The sequence below is a fragment of the Pleurodeles waltl genome, chromosome 5 (assembly GCF_031143425.1).
Source record: "Pleurodeles waltl isolate 20211129_DDA chromosome 5, aPleWal1.hap1.20221129, whole genome shotgun sequence".
Lineage (NCBI taxonomy): Eukaryota > Metazoa > Chordata > Amphibia > Caudata > Salamandridae > Pleurodeles > Pleurodeles waltl.
The window spans coordinates 1,411,439,756-1,411,460,047 of NC_090444.1; the positions used below are offsets into that span (position 1 = coordinate 1,411,439,756).

At 45.1% G+C, this 20,292-nt stretch overlaps 1 protein-coding gene across 1 annotated transcript in view; it reads left to right on the plus strand.

Moving 5' to 3' along the window:
- The first annotated feature begins 15,569 nt into the window (after window positions 1–15,569).
- Window positions 15,570–20,292, plus strand: part of LOC138296505 (CD109 antigen-like) — a 775,136-nt gene continuing 770,413 nt past the window's right edge. Inside the window, exon 1 of the mRNA XM_069235676.1 lies at window positions 15,570–15,844. Coding sequence (XP_069091777.1) covers window positions 15,780–15,844 — 65 coding nt within the window. The 5' untranslated portion in view covers window positions 15,570–15,779. The remainder of the gene's footprint in view (window positions 15,845–20,292) is intronic.

The following is a 20,292-nucleotide window of genomic DNA, read 5'->3' on the forward strand; positions in this document are numbered from 1 at the left end:
TAGTGAACAGAGCTCCCAAGGGGTTGGGTAGCTCTCCCCATTTTCAGGAGAGGGAGGGGGCACATGTTAGACCTGACAGCCTTAGGGTGGTCTTTACTCAACTTTTTGCCTGCTTCCCTCTATTTGTGTGATCTAATTTTCGCTGGTTTTAGGACTCTGCACACTTTACCAATGCTGACCAGTGCTAAAATGCTTGTGCGCTAAACAGGGTACCATTAGCTCATTTCCTATTGGCATAATTAATTTACCTATAAGTCCCTAGTAAAGTTCACTAGATGTGACCCAGGGCCTGTAAATTAGATGCTACTAGTGGGACTGCAGCACTGATTGTGACACCCACTTAAGTTGCTCCGTAACCATGTCTCAGGTCGGCCACTGCAAGGCCTGCATGTGTAGTTTCACTACCACTTTGACTTAGCATTTAAAATCACTTGACAAGCCTTAACTTCTCCTTTTATTACATAGACGTCACCCCTTAGGTAGGCCCTAGGCAAGCTACAGGGCAGGGTGCTATGTAAGCAAAAGGCAGGATTAGTACTTATAAGTTTTCAATGTCCTGGTAGTGAAACACTCCCAAAGTTATTTTTCACTACTGTGAAGCCTGCTCCTCTCATAGGCCAGCATTGGAAAGTCCCTTATGTACTTTAAAGTGATAATTTCTGATCTGAGAGGAGTGGCCTTACCATGTTTGGTATGATGGTGAGAAATCCTACTTACTGGTGAGGTTGGATTTTACATTACTATTTTACAAATTCCACTTTTAGAAAGAAGTCATTTCTCTGCACTTACTGCTCTCTGGGCCAGATGTATCAATCTCCCAGTTTGCATTTCTTAAATATCTAATTTTAAGAAACCGCTATTTAAGAAATGCAAAATGGGATGTATGAAAATTGTGATTTGGTAATAGCGATTTCTTAAAAATCGCAATCGCAATTTGTGAGTTCCAAATACAGAATTGCAAAACTAGCGTATTGGTATTTGCAAATCGCAAATTGCGATACCGGCAATCTGGAACAGCCTGATGACATCACAACCAGGAAGTGAGTCAGTGCATGCTGTTTCCAGAAGCCCCAGCCGCAGGAGCATGCAGAGAGACCCAGCCAAACACCAGGGAGGCAGTCTTGAGACTGAGCCAGGACCAAACAAAACAATGGCTACTGATGGGAATGTGAAGGGGAAAGAGAGAGGAAGCACAAACTTAAATTCAGTGAGCAGGAATTGGAGGTGCTCACAGAGGAGGTGGCCAGGAACCATGAAAAGTTATTTCGAAAACACTCACTACAGGTGCCGGAAAGTGAGAAGAGAAAAATGTGGTCAGACATCCAGACCAAAATATGCGCAGCGTTCCATCGAGGAGATACGCAAGCGCTGGTACGACTTGCGTTCATGTGCCAAAGAGACGGTAGCAAGCAGGCTGAACGAGGCAAGGAGCACTGGAGGAGGACCACCCACCCAGACACTGTCTACACCAATGGAAGACATGGTGTAGTCAACACTGACATTGACACCTCAGGCACACCCACCACCAGCAAAGGTAAAGGCAGAAATGATGTGTTTCCCCATATGTGCATGTATAAATGGCCCTTAGGAAATAGCTATGGCACTATGCAGTGTGATAAGTAGTATATGCCACATTTTACATACAACTCAACAATGCATTATGGGAGTGGTTGTCCACACCCCTTAAGTGCATCTACTACATAAATAGGGAGATAGTGTAAAACCAAACAGATACAGGACACAAAAGACTTTCAGAGATGCTGTGCCAGGGTAAATGTAATCTTATTACACAACTGTTAGAGTACATATCCAAGAATGACATGCTGTGCATTGTTGTTGCAGATGTTCCGGGCCCTGATGCAGCAGAAGGTGCATATGTGGGGGATAGTGAAAGTCAGCCATAGTCCGACTCAGACACCAGTGAGTCCTTCATACAAGCACCAACTAGACGCAGGGCAAGAGTGATACTCCTCCCTGAGTATAACCTGGACTCTGATGAAATGCCAGATGAAGTACCCACACCACCCCAGAGGCTAGAAGCACCGACTGACAGCAGTCCCTGCCCCAGCGTCAGTCCACTCCCCTCAGGAGGCGTCGCGAAGAACGCAGACACTGCACTGACGAAGGTGAGGGCCCATCACTGTTTGGTGGCCTTTAGGCCTCCATGGTGAAAGTGCAGCTCCTGCAATGTAAACACATGAGGTCAATGCAAAGGCAGTTGGTGTCAATCGATCATAACCTGGGAGCAATTCACAGGCAGTGTGAGTCTCTCAATGACAACATGGGATCAATGCACAAACAGTTGGAGTTTCTCAATGACAACATGTGCAAGCTGCATGAGGGACAGAAAACAGCAGCAGAACACGCAAAGGAGATGACAAATGCCATTAGGGAACTCTGCACTGTGATGCAGCAGGAGCATGTCAGCCACCGTAGGCACCATCACTAATTGATGGGCCAGTTGGATGGTTTCTGCAGATCTGTCAATTGGCTCACTACCACAACTGCTTTGGTGTCATGACGTGCTGTGAGTGGAGATGGCACAATTCAGTCCAGATGTTGCACGAGGATTGGTGCAAATCATCAATGTTTTGGAGACAATGCAGACAGCACAGAGTGCTACAAACAGCAAACTGGGTGGTGGGGATAGCGAGGAGCTCCCGAGCCTCAGTAGTTTCAGAGCCCCTGTGATGGATCCTAGGTGTCACAGTACCAGACACAGTACTGTCTCGGAACCCGCAACAAGAGGTGCCACTGAGACCACTGAGCACTCAAGTGGAGTGCGTGGACATAGAAAGTAATGTAGAGAGGTACAGGGGACTTGCATATCATGTAGCAATGCAGTGATACTATGATGCTAATAGTGTGACACTGTAACTAGGACCTGTTTGTGAATAGTTCTTACCTATGTCCTAATCACATATATATTACCTGAAGTCAAGGCAATAAAGATGCTACCTACAGCAATACATAAAAGTTGACGTGGTGTTGTCATTACTTACATCAGAAATAGTTGTGCGTGAACTCAGCACGTCTTTGTCTGCCCTCTGCTGCACTGGTTCTGTCTGCTGGCTGAAGGGGTGGCAAGGGATCATCATCCTCATTGCAGTCAGGCTCTGTGGGTTCCACTGGTATGCCCCTCGTTGATGCGATGTTGTGTGACATAGTACATGTAGCCACGATTTTGCAGGTGTTTTCGGGGCTGTATTGCAGTGCACCACAACTCTTGTGCAGGCATCAGAAACGGCTCTGCAGCAAGGCCAAGGTCCTCTCTACAACGCTGCGTATCATGCTATGTGCGGCATTGTACCTCCTTTCGCCTGGCGTGCAGGATTCAGATAGGGTGTTAGTATGAAGGACCCCACTGCATAGGCACTGTCTCTTAGAATGATAGGAGAGTAAAATGAGTAATTGTTATCCGTGACATCACATATACATCAAGGCGAAATTGTCAACTGTTATATTACCAAGTAGGTATCCTTCGCCAAACTCCCCAGCAAGTAGTCTTGTGTGTATTCCACTGTGCCTGAAGATGTAGGAGTCATGTGTGCTACCTGGGTGTCTGGCCACAAGATCCGTTATAATGTGAAAGGCATTGCTTATGACTTGTGTGTTCATGGAATGTGTACTCTTTCTGTCCCGATAAACATACTCTGTGGCTGATAGTGGACAGATAGCTACATGTGTCCCATTGCCGCAGCCATTGACATGTGGGAATTGGGCAATCTGGTAGAAATTGTATTTGGTTTGTTGCAAATCCTGTGGGGTGTTGGGGAATCTTTTGTGCTGATGGATTTTGCTAAGCATGGCATTGAGGAATGCATTGAAGAAGTGTAAAAGCACATTCTGTGAGACACCTCCAGTTGCTGCTATGACCCCTTGGTAGCTGCCTGAGGCTAAGAGGTGCAGGGAGCATAATGCCTGCACATGGGTGGGTATGCTATTGGTCCTGTGTGTGTTCCCTGCAGTAGGGGTTGTAGATTAGCTATCAGGTCAAGTATCATGGCTGAGTTTAACCTGTACTTATCAAATATATCCTCCTCTGGTCAAAAAGAATAATGTGCACTGTGAATATGAGGCCCTGTCTCTCCCTCCCTCTCCTCAAACCTGCCAGGATCCTCATCCTCCTCGCCATGACGTAGAGTGCAGCCATTGTGGAAAAGAGGCTGAGTCATTCTGGGCCTCTTTATACAGGTTCCACCTGTTTACCACCTGATTTCAATTTGTGGTAAATTGCATGTTCAAAAACCCATTCTGCAAATAATCGCAATTTGAGACTTGTTGATGCATTGCATTGTGATTCAGATTTTGCGAATCGCAGTATGCGATTCACAAAATCACGTTGCTATTTGCGAATCGCAGTATGCGATTCACAATATCTCATCACAATTGCAAGAAAACTCTAATTTAGTGATTCCTTAAAATTGCACTGCGAATGCCTTTCATACATCGTGAAAGGCAATTTTGCATTCGCAAACGGTGGAATTTACCGATTTGCACTGTTTGCGAATGCAAAATCCTTTGATACATCTGGCCCTCTGTGTCTTACAGCCTGTCTCCAATCCACATCTGGTCTGTGCTAGTTGACAGCTACCCCTGTGCATTCCACACAGAACACTCAGTTGCATCTGCATTTATCTGCATACTGATAGGTCTTCCTAGGCAAGAAGGGTGGAGGGGCTCTCACTTACACTTCAAAGGCCATTGGCCTACCATCACAAAAAGGACTGATAACCCCCCACAGGTCTCCTGGCAGACAGGGCTGGGTTGAAAGAGGAACCTGTGCACTTCAGAACTACTCAGAAGCCTCCCCCCACTTCAAAGACACTTTTGGTGTATATATTCTGGATCTGTGACCCCACCAAAACAGACATTTATGGACTTACAACTGGGCTCTGTCATAGGAACTGCCTTGCTGCCCAAAGGACTCATCTGGACTGCTTTTCTGGAAGGACTGCTCTTCTGCTTGCTGCCCTGCTGTTTGCTGGCCCCTGACTCTGCTGGAAGGACTCTGCCTTCTCCAACAAGTGCTTTCCAAGGGCTTTGACTGAGCTTGCATCCTGTTCTGAAGTCTCAGGGCCATCTAAGACTTAACCAAAAAAGGAGGAAATCCAGATCACGTCAGAAAATGGACGCATCACCTGCCGGATCGATGCAGCGTCTGTTGCCTCTTCACAACACATTCTGTATTTTACATGCATCTTCCCTTGATGTCAAAATATCCCTCCATTGCAGTGAGGAACCAAGGATGCACTCCTGGAAATTGGTGCATCGTCTTTGCCGCGCTGGAAAAAGCAATGCATCGCTTTACATTCCAACACATCTCTTCCTTTGTGGCCCTCTGTGTCATTATTTTTGACGCATCCCAGGTACTGTGTGTTAAAAGAATACAACCACTGATTCATAAGGGTTGGGGCTCATCTAAACCTTTAAAACATGATATCTTGACTTGTGCAGATTGGATTTTTGGCATTTGTGTTATTTTATTCAGATAAATATTATCTATTTTCCTAAACTGGTGTGGAGTACTTTTTGTGTTTTTTTCACTGTATGAGTTATTGCACAAATACTTTACACATTACCTTCTAAGTTAAGCCTGTGCCAAGCTACCCGAGGGTGAACACAGGATAATTTAGGTTGTGTTGTGACTTATCCTGACTAGGATTGTGGTCCCTACTTGGACAGGGTGCATACCTCTGCCAACTAGAAGCCCAATTTCTAACAGTGATGATTTCCAAACAAGCCAGGGTTCAGAAAGCCATGTGCCCACCATTATAAAACCTTAAATAGTAATTAAAATGCTGCAAACAAATCATAGGAATTAGCTTATTCTATATGCCTAATTGAGATTAATTCCTTATTGTAGAGTTATCAACAGGTGGCAGACAAAGAAGTAACCCACATGGGTAAATACGCTCTGGAACAATAGTGCGGGCAAGGCAAGAGCCCAGGCAAAACACTTGCAGTGCTATAGATGCTTCTCCACAGGAACCAGAAAATTGTCACAGAAATTATAGACCCAAACCTCACAGTTAGTCTTAGGGCCTCATTACGAGTGTGGCGGTCTCAATGACTGCCACATAACAACTCTGGCTCTTGGATCCTGGCGGTCTGGCATTGGCGGAGATCCTAATCCACCAGGGCTGCCCTGCGGATTATGACATTGTTTGCCGCCAATCTTTTTATGGTGGTAACACTGCCATCAAAAGGCTGACTGAGAACAGGTGCAGGGGGCTGCAGGGAGCCACAGGGGGGGGGCCTGATCTGCCAATGCACTTGGCATGGGCAGTGCAGGGCCCCCCCGTCCAGCACCATCGCAATGTTCACTGTCTGCTTTGTAGACAGTGAACATTGTGAGGGTGCTAGTGCACCCTGCTGGCTACATCATTGCTGCCGGCTCGATTACAAGACGGAGACAGTGCTGTAGTCTGTTTCACGCTAAGCTGGCGGGCGGAAACCGAGGTTTCCACCAGCCCACCAACCTAGCAGGAAACTCTTAATGGGTCTGGTGGTGAGGTAGCCAGTGTGGCAGCAACCTCCTTGTCGGACGTTCGGCAGATGGTGAAAACCGTCCACTGAACTCCTAATCAAGCCCTTAGTCTTTTAATATTAGACTAATTTTCTGCATATTATGTGAATTGTATGACTAAAGACAGAATCTAGCATACCCATAAACTGAACAATGTTTAGGCGGAACAGCATTTTTGTGTTTAAAGGATGCAGACCCACAATTTTAATTCAAGCCTATCTTAGTGTCCAAAATAAAAACTGCAATAGATACTCTGGATTTATGTAAGACTGGGACAGATGACTAACAACAGAATTTTATAAGGGATATAGGGACCTACTGGCTCACACCTTCTTGACATTTCTAATGAAGCACTAGAAGACAGAATTCTCAATCTATCCATTGGAGAACCAGCCATTAGAGCACCAACAGAACCAGACAGAGACAGGACATAATGTTAGTCCTATGACTTCTGTCTCTGTAAATGTAGATAAGACAATTCTAACCAAATGGGATTGTTGCTTCCTTGAACCCACTGATGAAGGAAGTGGCACTGCCAAATTGGGCTTTATCCAGATAAACCCACCGGAAAACATTTTGTAAGCTATTCATTGTACTACGGCCACTGAATCCAGTGTTTAAGGCAGCCTTGGTAGTCTTGGATGCCAAGGAAGCTGTTGATGCCCTAGACTGACACTTACTGGTGACCACACTTAACAGAACTCATTTAGGTATCTATGCTGAAGGTGCTATTGTTCCTCTATGCTAGCCCAAAGGTCAGAGTCCTGATTAATCATCTAATTTCAGATCCCTTTGATATTCACAGAGGCACCAAGCATGGGTATCCCACTTCACTCACTACTGTTTAGTATTTCTAGTGAGCCATTAGCTTGTTGGCTACAAGAAAATCAAATATATAGACCATTGACTTTTGCAAGACATAAAATCCCTACATTTATGTTTTTGGATAATGTTGGGTTTTGGAGGGGTCAGAATTACTATTTACACTCCAATATTAGCAACACTAGAGAAGCTGCTGGACTTTGGAAGGGCAGATTTACTATTCCCACCTTAATGTAGGCAAAAGTAGGGCATAATCAACACTGGGGAAAATTGTGGACTTTTGTTGGGTCAGATTTACTATTTGCACTCCTATTTTTTTTTATGAAACTTTAAACTATAGCTCAAAATATAAGCTAAAACATTTTAAAATAATAAATGTATTTGGTAATTGTAAATAAGAAAAATAATGTAAATTGTATATTACAAATAAAAAATACAAATTTAAAAAACATATTCAAATCGATGAACTGTAGATTTGGAAAAGATGGACCACACTGACCAGAAAGCCCTGGGGCACGCTACTGAGTAGTGTTTCACCCACAGCTGAAGGCTATTGATGCATGCCACTCCTGTTTCAAAATCTGGCAAATGGAGCTTTCTGCTTTTTTGTATAAAATGTTTCCCCGGACTAATTGCTTTATAACAGAGGGAGATAAACCCTGCAGTAACATGCTGGTTAATGAACAGTTAAGATGCCACTTGTCTTTAAATGTTATGCTGCATGCAAGATTGACACTCAGTACCTGCTGTGCTCCACCAAAGAGCTCGTGGGGTGTGAAACACATATCTGGGGCTAAGGAAATAAAAGCTTGAAAGAAATGTTCAGGTACATACCGGTAATCTTCATTACCCTGATTAGTAATCCTCCTCGTCCCAGTCCTAACAAACAAGCTTTGATATCTCACTAAAAGCAGTAGCACAGAAGTCCCTTCTTTGTTTCTACACCATTTTTTTAATGAGTCCCCCCCCCCTCCTCCTGTATGTATCTAAGCAGTGCCCAACAAGGAGCAACCGGGAAGGAGGAACGGAAGAGGACTGGAATGAGGAGTATCCCTAATCGGGGTAACGAAGATTACCAATAAGTACGTGAACATTACCCGCTCATGTGATCCTCCTCGTCTCGGTCCTGACAAATGAGGAAGTAAACAAACACAAAGAAACAAGCGAGCACCAAAAGGTAGTCTGCATACAGATTTTATTCTCATAAAACATCAACTTAATTTAGAAGCAGCCACTAGAACAGCAGAACCAAAATCATCACAAACTGAGAGACGGTGGTGGGTAAGGAAAATATGAGGGGACAACCAAGTGGCTGCCCAGCAAATTTCTAACAGAGAGACCCCTCCCGCTTCAGTCCAGGAAGTAGAAACTGCCTAGTAGATCTACCCTGCACATCATCCGGAGGAGATTCCCAACCGCAGCATAAGCATGAGAAATAGCCTGCCTTACCCACCTAATGAGAGTATGGGTAGAGACCTTCTGGCCCCTGGAAACCAAACCATACAAGAATTGTGAAATGTGAAATGGCTTAGTACAATCCAAATAATCAGAAGAGCCCTTTTGACATCCAGGTTAGAAGGAAGAGAAGAGGAGGAATCAGGAAAATCCTGCAAAACAACCTCCTGAGAGAAACGAAAAGAGGAGGAAACCTTAGGGATGAACTTAATGTCCAGCCTGTGAACCACCATATTTGGAAAAAAACTAAAGGTAGGGAAAAAACAGCCATCAAAGCACCCAACTCCTCCAAACATTTGACTGAGGCTATAACCACCAGGAAAACCAACCAGACCAACTCAGCGGTTTCCAAAGCTCAAACGGGGCCTCTTGTAAACCCCTCAAAACAGCTGACAAAGCCTAAGAAGGAACCAGCCTGCAGATAGATGGCTGTTGTAACCTAAAGCTCCTACCCAACCTCAAAACCAGGGGAGACAAGGTAGAAAAATCATCTGAAAAGGAACAGGCAGGAATTGCAGCCCACTGAGCTGAAAGAATGATAGGAGTTAAGCCTTTCAAAAACCCATCACATAAAAAATATAGGATCTTTAATATAACAATACGAGTGGGCTCTTCCGACCGGGCTTGACACCAGGAAGAGAAAGACCCTCAATATTTACCATAAGATTTCAGGATATATTGTTTCCTTGAATACTAAATCTCCTGAGTAACCTGTGAGGAACAAACCCAATTGAACCAAGCCAATAGCCACGCCATCAGACACAACCAAGATGCCATCTGGCTAGACAGGAGAGGAAACTGAAGAGGGGATGAGCTGCGAGGAAGAATCAACAAACTGACCCTTGGCCAGAGTGAGAAGAAGAGGAAACCAATGACGGCTGGGCCAGGAAGGGGACAGTAAGAATTACCTTCACCTGTTCTGCCCAGGCCTTCTGCAGCAACTTCTGCAGGAGAAGAATCAGAGGAAATGAATACAACAACCCCTGAGGACAATGGATCGAGACAGCATCTACCACACAAGCCTGTGGAGATGGAAGTTCAGCTCAAAATTTAAGGCAATGAGCATTCCCCAGAGAGGCAAACAGATCCAGCCAAGGCACCCTGAACCTGTGGTACACTCTGAGGAGCAGAGAATGAGCCAAGTGATACATTACAGAGGACAGCAGGTTCCGGCTGAGAGTGTTTTGTATAGGAAACAATGGAGGGACCCGGGGGTCACTCTAGCGGTGCAGGCAGGAACGGGGGCTTCACAGGCCAGCCACCACGTGGGCTAGGCAGAGGGTTGTCTGGGGGTCACTCCTGCACTGAGGTTCGGTTCCTTCTGGTCCTGGGGTCTACGGGTGCAGTGCTTGGTCCAGGCGTCGGGTCCCTTGTTACAGGAGGTTGCGGTCAGGGGGAGCCTCTGGATTCTCTCTGCAGGCGTTGCTGTGGGGGTCCAGGGGGGTCATCTTGAGCTACTCACAGGGTCGCAGTCACCGGGGAGTCCTCCCTGTGGTGTTGGTTCTCTGGATCTCGAGCCGGGGGCGTCAGGTGCAGAGTGTGAAGTCTCACGCTTCCGGCGGGAAGAGTGAGGTCTTTGAAGTTGTAGAACATTTTGTACGTTTGTTGCTGGTTGTTGAGCAGAGCCGCTGCTCACAGGAGTTTCTTGGTCCTGGGTTCAAGGCAGTCCTCTGAGGCTTCAGAGGTCGCTGGTCCCTGTTGGATGCGCCGCTGGTTGCAGGTTTTCGACTCAGGAGACAGGCCGGTAGTGCTGGGGCCAAAGCAGTTGTCTTCCGTCTTCTCTGGAGGCTTGTAGGTCAGCAGTCTTTCTTCTTTGGTTCAGGTTGCAGGAATCTGATTTCCTGGGTTCTTGGATGCCCCTAAATACTAAATTTAGGGGTGTGTTTAGGTTTGTGAGGGCAGTAGCCAATAGCTACTGTCCTGGAGGGTGGCTACACCCTCTTTGTGCCTCCTCCCTGAGGGGAGGGGGGCACATCCCTAATCCTATTGGGGGAATCGTCCAAACCTAAGATGGAGGATTTCTAAAGGCAGGGGTCACCTCAGTTCAGGGCACCTTAGGGGCTGTCCTGGCTGGTGGGTGACTCCTCCTTGTTTTTCTAATTACTCCTCCAGCCTTGCCACCAAAAGTGGGGGCAGTGGCCGGAGGGGCGGGCATCTCCACTAGCTGGGATGCCCTGTGGCACCGTAACAAAAGGGGTGAGCCTTTGAGGCTGACCACCAGGTGTTACAGTTCCTGTAGGGGGAGGTGAGAAGCACCTCCACCCAGTACAGGCTTTGTTCCTGGCCACAGAGTGACAAAGCACTCTCTCCATGTGGCCAGCAACTCGTCTGGTTGTGGCAGGATGGCAGAAACTGGTCAGCCCCACACTAGAAGTCTGGTTGGTATTCAAGGGGCACCTTTAAGACCCCTCTGGGTGCATGTTACAATACATTCCACACTGGCATCAGTGTGCATTTATTGTGCTGAGAAGTTTGATACCAAACTTTCCAGTTTTCAGTGTAGCCATTATGGAACTGTGGAGTTCGTGTTTGACAAACTCCCAAACCATATACTCTTATGGCTACCCTGCACTTACAATGTCTAAGGTTTTGCTTAGATACTGTAGGGGCATAGTGCTCATGCACATATGCCCTCCCCTGTGGTATAGGGCACCCTGCCTAAGGGCTGTGAGGCCTGCTAGAGGGGTGACTTACCTATGTCACAGGCAGTGTGAGGTTGGCATGGCACTCTGAGGGGAGTGCCATGTCGACTTAGTCATTTTCTCCCCACCAGCAAACACAAGCTGTGAGGCAGTGTGCATGTGTTGAGTGAGGGGTCCCCAGGGTGGCATAAGACATGCTGCAGCCCTTAGAGACCTTACCTGGCATCAGGGCCCTTGGTACCAGGGGTACCAGTTACAAGGGACTTAGCTGAGTGCCAGGGTTGTGCCAATTGTGGAGACAAAAGTAGTTTAGGGAAAGAACACTGGTGCTGGGGCCTGGTTAGCAGGGTCCCATCACACTTTCAATCATAACTTAGCATCAGCAAAGGCAAAAATTCAGGGGGTAACCATGCCAAGGAGGCATTTCCTTACATCTGCCTTTAAAGTCATCAGTCTCATCAGCCTCATCATCCAACCTTTGGCACTTTGCAGGAACCTTCTGTTCCTACAAAGCGGACTCCACAGCTTCCTAAATTAAAGATAGCAAGTCAGCCCTGGAAATATGTAGCAATTCCTCAGGCTCAGGGCTGCTCAAGAGACTGAATATGTTTAGCCTTCTCAAAACATTTAGCCACTGTCACCAACAAGGAAGGAGCTGCTGTTAGCAGAACCCAAAAAAGATTGTGCACCAGACAGGCACCGACTCACAGGACACACAAGAAGCTGACACCAGGAAGAATAGTAACGCGCTCTAGCAGCGTGTACTTCCTGTTATAGGCATCACTAGGCAACCAGGTCTCATCTTGTGAGAACCTGGTTGCCCACAATAAAGAAGCGAACTCTGCTGACAGTGTTTTGCCCACAAGAAGGAAGTAAACTCTGCCACCGCGTTCACAGAGACACTTGCAGAGCCAGAGAAAAGCCACCATGCTGGCCTTGAAACAACCGCTCCCCAATGCCAGCGCAGTCCCCTGTCCCAGCTCAGCACAAGAGAAGAGGACATGTAGAAGGAGCAGAGAATATCACCTCTGCTCGCTCCAGCGAAGGCAGCCCAAACAGCACATATTGCATGCAAAAAAACAGTAAGTGTATATATCACAGTGAAACATGAATGAAGCGGACAACCACACTTACCTGCACAGAGACAGGAAACAAAACAGGAGAGGAGGGTCATTTAATTTTCTTTCTTTTAAAAAAGGGTGTAGAAACAAATAAGGGACATCTGTGCTACTACTGTCAGTGAGGTATCAAACCTTGTTTCTTAGGACTGGGACGAGGAGGATCACATGAGGGAGTAATGAATAGTTATCAAGTTTTGCTTCACTGAATGATTTGTAGCTTTGCAAAAGATGGACCACAATGACCAGAATGCACTGTGAGGGCTACTGAATCATGTTTTGTTTGAAACCCACAGCCGAAGGCTGTTTGTGAGTGCTGGCCCTGTTTTGAGTGCTACCAAATGGAGGTTTTTGCTTTATGTATTATTTATGGTATGAGCGGTCCAGTAATTGAGACTGCTAACAATACATGCACGAATGGATTGAAGTGCACCCCTTATGCAATGCTCCTGAGCTACGGTTCCAGCACTACCTTCACAGAATGCATTTCTGATGTGTCATATGATCCTGCTGTGCAGTACATGAGATCCAGTTTGTATCTGGAAAAACTGGGTGAGTTTTATTCCTGGTTCTTAGCATGCACATTTGAGAAATAGTGTGTAATCCATGATCTACTGGGAAAGTTGCATTAAAGTGTGGATGTTCCTATAGATTTCGATATTTGAAAGTACTTTTTTTTGGACTAAAGGGTTGGTGATGTTGCCCACTGTAAGTTCGATGGGTTTGCACTTTGCCATGAGGTGGGTGAGCCAAAAAAATTAACAGGAACAGCCTAGTCAGAGCCAAGTCAAGGGTTGGCTTTGTGTCCCAAAGCTTGTGCGCAAGCTAATATTTGGCAGGTAAATCATGCAACAAAGATCATGTTAGAATATGATAAGGTGCCTTCAATATTCAAAAAAGTACTGGAGGTGCTTTACCATAGTACAGTGGTTCCCAACCTTTTGTCTTCTGTGGACCCGCATTTTATCGATACTGGAACCTTGGGACCCCCACTAAATCACTATTGGAATCCGGGGACGCCCCACTGAGACAATGCTGACAGCTGGGGACCAAGTCTGTCAATATTATTTAATTTCCTAAGCAGTTGCGGACCCCCTGAGGAGGCTTTGCGGACTCCCTGGGTCCCCGGACTACAGGTTGGGAATCACTGACATAGTACATCAAATTATAAGGTATCTCTGCACTGAAAAGTATTAAAAGTGAGAGTTTCTACACATGAACAAGAAACATACCCTCACCCCGGATGACAATCCTGTTTTGAAACAAGAGGCAAGTCAGTTGTCTGATATACCCCAAATGTGGCCTAGATTGGTATCAACAGGATAAGGTTGGAGGGGGGGTTATATTTGCACGGATGAGTTTGAAGGGTTGTCTGCAGAGAAAAAAGTGCCTCATAATTTAAGGAACTGAAGTGAGACAGTAGGACTCAAGAGTAATGCAATTATTGGTATGTAATTGATGCATTATTGCTCAAGGCACTATACAAAAGTCAAACTGGTTAACTTCATCAATTCTAGGTTCCGTATGTGCCTACTGATTTTGTGATGTATTTTTGTTTTAATGTCTAAGGGTTTTTCTTGGCAGTGGAAAAGTACGCATTTAATCTCCTCTGGGATTTGTCTGGGCAGCCCTGGGGTGTGTCGCTCTTCCACAGTTACTTCATTCACCACAAATTCAAACCTAAACAAACAACTAGGAGGCGTCAAACTTTCCAGTATCTGAACACTCCAGTGAGTGTAATTATGGTGCTGAGGGTACATCTGGAGTTTGCTTACTTAGAGTGCATGCTGCATGTTCTTCCAACATTTCTAGAATATTGAGAATGTATTGTTGCCACTGCAATTTTCATCACAGCAATAACTGCTCTAAAATGTAGTTTTATAATTTGTGTAGTGCAAGAGTTGGCCCAAAATTGCATTTAGGTCAGTGCATCCTATTTAATTTGTCTCCATTGTCAAACTCTCACTAAAATGAGTAGAAAAGAGGGGATTTACTTTTCTCACGGGAAAATGCGAAACTTTGGAAATTCCCATACAAAGGTAGTTACCACAGACATAGCATCAGTGAACCAATACAATTGTGACATCTTCAGAATGTGTTATCTTTTCAGCCGACTGCGCTTTGCGACAGGGATTTTTGAGTTTGTACTTCAAATGATAAATGTCTAACACGAACTATCGGTACGCAGCAGCTGTTCGCTATAACCCAGGAATGGCCAAAGCTGCCGACTTTTGAGCTGTGAAACCAGGTTCAAATCTCGACATTGACTCAACATCCTGTGATTCTGGGCAAATCACCTAATCTCCCTTTGCCTACAAAATAATAGGAATGTGTCCTTAGGTAATGCAACTTCTGTTCATGTAAAGAGCTCCAGTACCTTTGGGTCGAGTTCGCGCTATATAAAGCTACAAAGATGTGATATATGACGCCAAGACACTTGCAGTGCGTCAGGTTGATTTAATAATACTGCCATTTATATTAAAAGCTCTCGAGCGTGAGTACCGTAGCTAGTCCAGATTTTTATTTTGCATTCTGGGATTTGCAGTTCTATTTGTACTAAGTCCCGGAATGCAAAGAATAAACCTGGACGGCATGAGCTTGGTCCTTGGAAAACTATAGTGCTCTGATGCTGATGGACATGTAGCTAAAAATACGGTTTTCGTTTTGGTAGGAATCAGAAAAAGTAATCCAACAACAAATGTTTCAAAAACAGGCAGTATTACAAAAAATAGGCAGGATGGGCTAACTATGACGCGCTTGTTTTTATTACCCTTGTCTGTCTTACATGCCACTAAAAAGTAGTAAAACTTGCATATGCACACAACTATCACCACTCTCACCACGTCAGAACACATCACTTTCATGCATTAAAACAAGTTCTGTGATTTGAGGAGCACGGTATCGTCTTTTCGGTGGGATTATATCTGTTTACAAAAGCGACCGATAAGGGGTGGGGCAGCCGCCTACCGGTAAGTGTTTTGGAAAAGCAGCGTATTCCCTCCTATTCCTCCTCGGCGCTGCTGCAAACCCGTCAGACTGTTGCAGCTGCGCTGAGGGGCACAACATTTGCATTGTTCCAGGCGTCGCATCAAAACGACTCACTAATTTTCCATCAAAGCCGCAATCCCTGCATCCTTTACTCAAGGGGACCGCATCTCAGAAGATTTCTATCGTACAATTCAATTCGTCGGGAACAGAGACACTTCTGGCAAAATGGCATCCATCGCAGGCCACCTCGTCCTCTTGCTCGCATCTTGGGTTGCCGTTGCAGCAGCACGGTAGGCACAACTCAGTTTCTGCGATTCGGGGGTTTGAGGGTGCATCGGAGGGGTCCGGAAAGGTGGGGAGCGGCTGTTATGATGTATAGAAACACTTTACCGCTGAAGTACTCAGTGACCGGCCGTCGTCCTCACATTAGTTCTGCCTTCCGAGACCTTAACTGCTCGCTGTCTTATGCCCATAGCACAAAAACACTTCTAAGGCAAAGAGTAACTGCTCCTCTTTTAAAAGTAAACAGTAAACTTATGGGTTTTGGCATCCTGCATAGCTGTTGTCCATTCCGAGATCGACAACGCCCGTCCTACGTGTGCATTTTTATTTGCATGGATCTTTTTAAAGAAGTCCTCCGAACTAAGGAATTAGCGAAGAAGGGCTCGTCTGTAATATATTACTACACACGTTAGCACGTCAGTCGTGGAAACATAGGCTATTTATGTAAAACGCTCGCTGCTGTCATCGCTTGTTATGTTAACGTTCCGGTTTCAAATATTGGCAAGCAGCCGATTATAAGTGGAAGCGCTTTAGATGGAATGAAAAAGATTGGGGGCGGATGAGCCTTGAAAAGGGGCCTGGCCAAAAATTGGAATTAAGAATCTTTCTATGAGTCGTGGTCGATGTTATTAAGGACATGGTTAACTACAATCCTGTCCGGGGCGTGTTACTAAATTAATGTTAAATTACTGCCAGATCTGAGACCTGGCTAGAGCTCGGCCCACTTAAAGCATTGACATGTGGGCTAGATCGGGGTTAGGTATTTACAACACTCAGTAAATAGCATTAGTCGATGTGGCTGTGGATTGCAAAACCCAAGCAAGGAGCGCCCCTTTTTTCTTTCCCGATATGGTACCCACTTTTTCTTAACCTATTGAATGCAAAGGATGAGGCTTTTCTGTCCCCTGAATAAACTCTGCAGTTTGAAGGGCATGAACATCTCACCCTCTATATATGCAGCGAAAATGCTTATAATTCTTTCACCAGAATAATTTTCTTTTATTAAAATAATTTCGAGACGCCAGTAAAGGGCTTCTCTCCTGTTCAGAGTTTATTTTTTCCAACACGGAATGACACGCAGTGTGGAAGTGAGTGCAGTTGGTGTGATTAGGTGCTGGCTGCTTTCACTTTGATCTGTCTTGACGGGGAATATCTCATCCTCAAGGCCTGACAGGTCGTACCTGGCATCGGTCGTTTTTCTAGGAGGATAGAGGGAGGGGGGCAGTGCTTTAAGTGGGCAGGCATCGAGTACCCGCACTTCTTTGATTTGCAAGTGAGAGTACGCACTTCTCAGCACTGCTGCCATACATTTAAAAGGAGAGTACCAACGCCTTTCAAGAGCAAACAGGTAGCCGCAGTCCAGCAGTTTTCGACACCCCGTAGAGTTCCTCGTAAACCAGTTTTGGTCAACAATACAATTGCCAAGATAACTGTGATTAATGTACCTGCTGGAGAGAGATGGGATTTTATTTAGTGCTAGATTTGACTCATCTAAGGTAGCAGAAAGTTTTAATGTGCCTGTTGCAAAGAACAGGTACTATGCAGATCACAGAGCAGTACTTTATATGCATAGCTCAGTGGGATACTGCTTTTGTCACAGAGCTCCTTTTCTTACTGCGCAGTTCATAAATTACAATCATAATCTAGCGCAGTGAGCTATGAAGTGTCATCAAAGAGCTGCATGCAAACCGCATGGTACAGGTTAAAAAGTTATGTGTGTTCTCAGTCTTTGATTATCCTAATTTTGTTTCAAAGGGTTTGTTTCAGTAGAAATACATTGTTAATAGTTAAGTAAACCTTAACCATTGTGTTAGGTTCTGAATCCTGAGTTCATGGTTCCTCAGACCAGGTAATCTTAACAAATGCCTTGCAGTATGGATGACGTGAATCCTACACTTTTAGTCCCTGTTGTCACCGTTTTCTATACATTGATTAACACACATATGCACTGTCTCTTTATGTGTGTGTGATGTAAAGTGCTCCAAAACCCTATGCTGGTAAGAGGCTCTATAAAACAAATGGAATACATATGAGAGAGGGGCTGTGGAGTGATGAGAGGCACTGCTAGAGGATAATGGTCAGGGAATCATTGAAGAACCCCAATAAAGATTACTGTATCCTGGTGCACTGTATGGTCACCATTTACTATGCTTTAAAAACGAATACCATGGAATATATTACAAAATGTGTGATAGGATGCATAATTCTTGCCATTTTGTTCCCCACAATTTTCTTGGGGGTCGGGGGGATCCCCCAGGTCCCATTGTAGTGGTCAGGTTCACTCGATATGCAGTCCATGGAGAGGGGTAGCCCATAGGAATGTCATGTGCTCTCACAAAAAAGTAAAATACAGCATTTCTGCCCCTCTGGTGAGGGTGTTTGAGTGCTTTAGCCCCAGTCTGTCCTCCCTGAGGTCAGAAAGTCCACTAGAGCAGGAGAGTTTTTAAATAAAAACTAGTAACAGGATGTGCCTTAGCATCTCCCTGGGGGGTAGATCGGAGGCTTATCACAATTTGCTCTTTGCTTCTTTTCTTGTAGGGCATAAAGCATATTAGAAAACCAGTGATTTATTTTGTTTAAAAAGAAAATGGGCAGGGGGCTTGACACCACCACCAAAGGCCCCAAAAGTCTTTCTGCCTCCTCAGAGGGGTGGGTGTGAGGGGGGCGGGGGTGCAGATAGGTATAGTTATCAGCAATTAGTTCCTGAGAGAACAAGAAGCCTGCTGGATGCCAGAGATAAATTTTGTTTTGGAAAAACAAATGGGGTTATGGCTGACCTTTCAGAACATCGGGCTACACTACCCCGAAAGCCTTAGTAGTTTTTATGCTTTCTGGGTCTTGGAGCTTCCCCCATGGCAATCAGGAAATTTGGATTCTTTCGGGTGTAGTTTTGACACATGAGCCCCATTCTGCCTTCCCAGGTCTTTTAACGCATGTTTTTTTTTTTACATTAGCTAGGTCATTCATGCATACTGGCTTTGTCATAACGGTTAATAATGAAAAGATCAAAAATCAAAGAAGCCTGTAAGCTTTAGCATTGGCTTTAGACTTTACCTGACACTCGCCTATTCAAAAGCACATTAACTGACAATAATTATGCATCCATTTATAAAATTACAAAAATATAGAAAAGATACAAGCATTAGCAAAGCCAATATCTTTGGGCCTTGTTATAATTAGGAGTGGACAGAGTTTGATTCTGTGGAATCACAAACAATTACATACAAAATTCCACCAGATTCTGCAACTGGCCAGAATGGGCATTCTTTGCTATTTTCTTAGCACAAAATGCACCCTCACAGCCAAAAATGAATGCTGCGATGCATTTTGTATAAGAAAATAGTGTGTATGTAGGGGCACCAAGTGGTAGGTATGTGGTGTTTCTAAATGTAGAGGGACTGTGTTAGAAATGTCCCTCTCTGAAGGGTAACCCCAAATGTTTCGCCTTCTACCCTCCCCTTTTTGCTGAATCTTTTTGTTGGCATCAGGACTCTGAGCACTATACCACTGCTGAGCAGTGCTAAAGTGCATGTGCTTTCCCCTTAAAAATGGTAAACATTGGTGTAGGCAAAATTGGCATATATATTTCACTTTTACATCCTTTGTAAAGTGATATACCATATACCCAGGGTCTGTAAATGAAATGCTACTAGTGGGCCTGCAGCACTGATTGTGCTACACACTCACCTAGCCCTTTCAACATGTCTCGGGCCTGCTACTGCAGGGTCTGTATGTACAGTTTCTCTGCTACTTCATCTTTGCATTTAAAATCTCCCCTTTTCTTACATATGTCACCCCTAAGTTAGACTGTAGGCAGCCCATAGGGCAGAGTGCTATGTAAATAAAAGGCAGGGCATGTACTACCAAACTACTTTTTCACTACTGTGAGGTATACTCAAAGACCAGCATTCTCAAAAGCCAGCATTGGCAACTCCTTACTACACTTTAAAGCTGTAATTCTTGATCACAGTGGAGTAGCTACATAATGTTTCATGTAACTGGAATGATAAATCCTCTTTATTGGTAAAGTTGAATTTAACATTACTATTTTAGAAATGCCATTTTGGAAAGTGGGCATTTCTCTGCTCTTGCTGCTCTGTGTGCCTTGCAGCCTGTCTCCAATATGCATGTGGAGTAGGTGACAGTTACACTTTGTGCATTCCCCATAGACAGCCACAAACACAGGATGGGTAGAAGTGGCAAAGGACTCCTCTGCATTCTGATAGGCCTTCCTGGGCTGGAAGGGTGGAGGGGAGCTAACACAGTATATTTGGGAATTACCTATCCCCACACAAAGGGCTGATTACCCCCTTCTGATAGTCTGGAGCCAGGGCTGGGATGTAAAGGGGACCTGTGCACTTCAAGGAGTGGCTTTGAAGTCACTTCCACTTCAAAGGCACATTCGAGTATAAGTACTGGGGCTCTGACCCTACCAAATCAGCACACTACTGGACCT